Source organism: Toxorhynchites rutilus, chromosome 2, assembly GCF_029784135.1.
Source record: "Toxorhynchites rutilus septentrionalis strain SRP chromosome 2, ASM2978413v1, whole genome shotgun sequence".
NCBI lineage: Eukaryota > Metazoa > Arthropoda > Insecta > Diptera > Culicidae > Toxorhynchites > Toxorhynchites rutilus.
Window position 1 is genome coordinate 231,254,286 of NC_073745.1, and position 5,073 is coordinate 231,259,358.

The 5,073-nt window shown below is 40.4% G+C and overlaps 2 protein-coding genes across 2 annotated transcripts; one reads left to right on the plus strand and one right to left on the minus strand.

Annotated features, from left to right (window-relative positions):
* Positions 1-2,402: 2,402 nt before the first annotated feature.
* Positions 2,403-3,090, minus strand: LOC129766729 (cuticle protein 16.5-like). Its single transcript, XM_055767329.1, has one exon. It carries the CDS (start codon positions 3,033-3,035, stop codon positions 2,403-2,405), a length of 633 nt encoding a protein of 210 aa, XP_055623304.1. The 5' UTR covers positions 3,036-3,090.
* A 574-nt stretch (positions 3,091-3,664) lies between these two features.
* On the plus strand, positions 3,665-4,273 carry LOC129766730 (cuticle protein 16.5-like). Its single transcript, XM_055767330.1, has one exon. It carries the CDS (start codon positions 3,692-3,694, stop codon positions 4,271-4,273), a length of 582 nt encoding a protein of 193 aa, XP_055623305.1. The 5' UTR covers positions 3,665-3,691.
* Positions 4,274-5,073: the final 800 nt, after the last annotated feature.

Consider the following 5,073-nt stretch of genomic DNA (forward strand, 5'->3'; position numbering starts at 1 on the left):
GAAAACTGTTTCTCAATGTTCTGGAACATTTGAAAAAGGTATCAAAAAGCAACGTAAACGAATCAGTTTCAAAAAATCAAAAATCAATCAAAAAGTCAAAAACTTGGAAATAATTAAATATTGTCGAGAAAATTACACAATTCATGTATCTTTTCCATTTTATGTCACCAATCGCTTACACGTTGGATGTTTCAGTTATGGGCCCTTTCAAGCAAAAGCTCTAAGTTTCCCAGAACGATTGGCTACCTAACCATCCAGGAAAAACTATTTCTATACACGACCTTTCAGGTATAGTTGCATCGGATTATAATCCTTCTTCCAATTTGAGTAATATCCCAGCTGGATTCAAAATGACAGGTTGCTATCCATTCTCAACAAAGATTTTTTCGGACAAGGATTTTGAATGCTCAAATGATTTCACCTACTGGAGCAGAGGTAGCAACTGACTCATCGGGTAATACAGCATTGCGTCTACAGCACAAATAGATTTTAATTTGGAAACTTTGTCCCCGAAAAATGTTGAACCTTTTCCAAACACTTCACCGCGGAAAACCACCATTCGAAAACGACAAAATCACGAATTTTTTATTGACTCTCATAGCAAGCAGTTTCCTTTCAGAAAAATACTGATAAACAGAAAAATGCAGAATCTGATTTATTTATTTGGTAAATTTATTTATTTGGTAAATCAACAGACACTTTTGTCCTAATGATATTAATGAAAATTTCTTATCATAACAATGAAATTTCGCCGAACCGCACTTCGTGAAATATGGTAGTCGAAACCCGAAGCTACTTTGTTGAACAGCCGTTGCAGGCCTTGAACGGCTGAGTTGCATCCATAGCTAGTACGACGGAAAGGTACTCGAAGGAAGACGTAGTTTCGTAGAGTTCGAGATTGAATGTTAAAATTGATGTTTTCGAGGATCACTGGGCATTCTGTCCTAGCCATCAAGACGTCATACATCAATAAGGAGCGGTTTAGATCTCTCCGTACATGTAGCGTTTCTAGACTTATTAATTGGCATCGGCTCTCGTAACTTGGAAGCTGATGAGGGTTGTTCCACGGTAGATGCCGTAAAGCGAACCGAATAGACCGTTTCTGCACGGCTTCAATCCTGTTGACTCCATTCAGGTAGAATGGATTCCAAATCGATGAGCAATATTCCAGCGTAGAGCGGACTAAAGCACTGAATAGAGATTTCAAGCAATAGACATCGGTGAAATCTTTCGCAATACGCATAATGAACCCAAGGCTGCGGGAGGCTTTACCTACGACGTAGTTGACATGTGCTTTGAAGTTGAGTGTGGTGTCCAAATAAACACCCAGATCCTTCACACATTCGACATTGTCTAGTGGAACACCATCAAGATGATAGTCGAAATGAATTGGATCTTTTCTTCTTGAGAAAGTGATCGTTGAGCATTTATTCGGATTCAGTGTCATATTTACGATTGTTCACACACCATATCTGGAAAATTTCCAATTGCCGTTGGAGAAATAATGCGTCAACCTCAGACTTCACGTGGAAAAACAGCTTCAAATCGTCTGCGAAGGAAAGCCGAGGGCCCTCCAATACTAGATTTACATCATTGAAGTAGATCAAAAAAATCAAGGGACCGAGATGACTTCCCTGAGGTATTCCTGATGTAGCCGAAAATTCAACAGAGAGGCCATCGCCAATTTTCACCGTGAGAGAGCGTCCGGTCAAATAGGATTTCAACCAATGCAAGAGATTTCCGCTGACACCAAGCTTGTCTAACTTTTGCACTGCAATATCGTGGTTGATTTTGTCGAAAGCGGCTGACAGGTCGGTGTAGATAGCATCCGTTTGGCTCATACCATTGGACATTCCATCGAATATGTACGTTGTGAAAGAGAGAAGATTCGTTGTGGTAGAACGCTTCGGCATGAATCCATGTTGATCGATGGAAATGTATTGCTTGCAATGGGAAAATATCGGTCCCATAACTACGAGCTCAAAAAGTTTAGAAACATATGATTATCAAGTATGGTTTAACCCTTTGCGGTCGGAATTGATTTCCCTTAAAAGAGATCATGTTAGCTTTCCACGCTAATAATATTTATACTGAGTATCGTCACCTATTATTCATAGAAACTCCGTGTACATTCCTGAAAAAGTTCACTAGACATTAAAATTCGTTTAGAAAAAAATGTAAACTATTATATCGTACAACAAAGTATTTAGCATGTTCCCTTCCTGGGGTGACTGAGAGCAGACAAACGACCAGAAAAGGTTAACTTAGCGAATACGCGGATTCATAAAACAAAGAAAAAAAAATTAGTTATATTCACATATATTTCTATTACTCATCTGACTCTTCACAAAACCAAAAAAATACAATCACAGAACGTTTCACAACTGGTTGGAAGTCACATATTAATATTTGGAGAAAATGGCTGGTGAATCGTACACAGCAGGCAAACCATGGGAGTAAACTGATTTGGCCAGTGGAGCGTAGCTGAGAGCGGGAACAGCATCAATGTAGGCCTTCTTGAGAAGTGGAGTTCCATAAGTCAAAGCTGGCGCAGCATAATTCAGTGCTGGAACAGCATTGATGTAGGCAGCTTTGGTGAGTGGGGCAGCAGCATAGGTTAAGGATGGAGCAGCATTGATGTAGGCAGCTTTGGTGAGTGGGGCAGCAGCATAGGTTAAGGATGGAGCAGCATAGGTTAGAACTGGGGCAGCAACAGCAGGGGCTTGGTAAACGATATTCTCGACTGGAGTTTCGACTAGAGTCTTTCTGACAGCTGGAGCGTACACATCCTGTGCGACCGGCTTGTTGTGATACTGGGTAAACTTTTGGTACGAGTATCCTGTTGGGATCTTCTTTTCAATGTTTCCAACATGAGTGATGGTTGGCTCTTCGATGATATTCTTCTGGTAGGCGATTTCCTTCTGAGCCACAACAGTCGGGACGGCAGCATAATGTTCGTAGGCAACTGGAGCAACCCAAGGAGCTCCGGCAGCGGCAACGGCAAGGACAGTAGACAACACCACCAAGCTGAACATTTTGACGAGTTGTTTCTAAGATGGTCTGTATTGAATAACTGATAACTGATGAGAGCTGAACGATCGAACACTGACTGTGTATCATCTCCTGTTTGGACAAAAATATATAGCAAGGAAATATTGCAATTCACCGGCAAGTCATTCATGTGTGAAAGCGGTAAACAAGGTTAACGGTTAGAAATCGTTTCAATTGAGACTCACAGTTTTCCGTACACAATTTTTGTTCGATGCATTAAATACCAAACATGTGTTGACAATATTTATTTAATTAAAAAGGTATTTTATGAGGACAATTGTTTGATCTTCTGTAGCAAATTTTCCTTAAGTATGTTGTATTACTTGTGTGTTTTAAGAATATCTGAATTTCACAACTATTGCATTTGTAAGTATAATGTGTTCTTAGTTCCTGCACCAGCTGAAGGCCAATATGTGAATGTATTGCAATTCACACTGAATTGACAATTTTCCGGCCATCCGTCACATTTCAAAATTCAATGAAATAGATTTCAACCATTTTGAATGTACATCACTTTTGCGCATGAGTTTGGGTTTTCGATTTACTCACGTATATATATAATTGTCCAAACCGTCCAAGAGACACAGTCAGTGTTCAGCCGTTAACAAACAAACCTCCTTAGGAAAAAAAATCCGTCAAAATGTTCCGATTGCTGGTGTTGTCTGCTGTTCTTGCCATTGCCGCTGCTGGAGCTCCTTGGGTTGCCCCTGCCCCACTTTCCTACGGACATTATGCTGCCGTCCCGACTATTGTGGCCCAGAAGGAAATCGCCTACCAGAAGAATATCATCGAAGAGCCAACCATCACTCATGTTGGAAACATTGAAAAGAAGATCCCAACAGGATACTCGTACCAAAAATTCACCCAGTACCACAACAAACCAGTCGCACAGGAAGTGTACGCTCCCGCTGTCAGAAAGACTCTAGTCGAAACTCCAGTCGAGAATATCGTTTACCAAACCGCTGCTGTTGCTACCCCAGCCCTAACCTATGCTGCTCCGACACTTGGCTATGCTGCTGCCCCAATCACCAAAGCTGCCTACATCAATGCTGCTCCAGCGCTGAATTATGCTACCCCAGCTTTGACTTATGGCACTCCACTTATTAAGAACGCCTACATTGATGCTGTTCCCACTCTTGGCTACGCTCAACTGGCCAAATCGGTTTACTCCCATAGCTTGCCAGCAGTTTACGGTGCACCAGCCATTTACTCCAAATATTAATATATGACCTCCAATCACTCGTGAAACGTTCTGTGATTATATTTTTTGGTTTTGTAAAAAGCCAAATGAATGATATAAATATATGAATTTAACTAATGTTTTGTTTTGTTTTATGATTCCTCGTATCCGTCAAGTTAAACTAGAATTAGGCTTGAATTTACGATCGCATTAGCAGACTTGGAACGAGTAGGTCGTTTCAAGAAGATTATTCGATTTATTTGAGTTACACCTACTTGTAGATCTCCCGCACTGACAGAATCAGACACTCAGAAGAATCTATCAAGATATTAGAAGTCCTCGAAGATTCTAGATTAACGAATACCTGAAGAATAATGTCAGAACCGGAAGTAGAGACAGGATTAATGAGAAGATTCGAAAGGTTTCGCAATCGGGAAGAATACCATAATCGATCTTTCTATTCTGAGCCGCCGAGCGAAACAGTTCAAAAAAGTGAAAGTTTAGTGATCAGATTTTTTTAGGTATAATTGAAAAAAAACAAAGTGATTTCGTTTTTACACTTTTTCTGTTTCCAGAAATTTTCAAGGTGATTCGAGTTAAATAAAATAAAAAAAACGTGAGTTGTGCGATTATTCGAATCGGGTTTGAGTAAGTTTATTGTTAAATATAAAAAAGCTCATAGCGTGGCACGAGCTTTTCTATTCCGAGCACGAAGTGCGTAGCGTCCAACTTTTTGAAGTACGATGTAACTGCGTCACGAATTTCTTCAGTGTTATCGAATCGTTGAAAGCCGAACGCCTGTTCCATCACCGGTAATGAATGATAGTCGCTAGGGGCGAGGT

What these genes read in the sequence shown, in the direction of transcription:
- LOC129766730 (XM_055767330.1), top strand. Translation starts at nt 3,692, where the DNA reads ATGTTCCGATTGCTGGTGTTGTCTGCTGTTCTTGCCATTGCCGCTGCT.
- LOC129766729 (XM_055767329.1), bottom strand. Translation starts at nt 3,035, where the DNA reads ATGTTCAGCTTGGTGGTGTTGTCTACTGTCCTTGCCGTTGCCGCTGCC.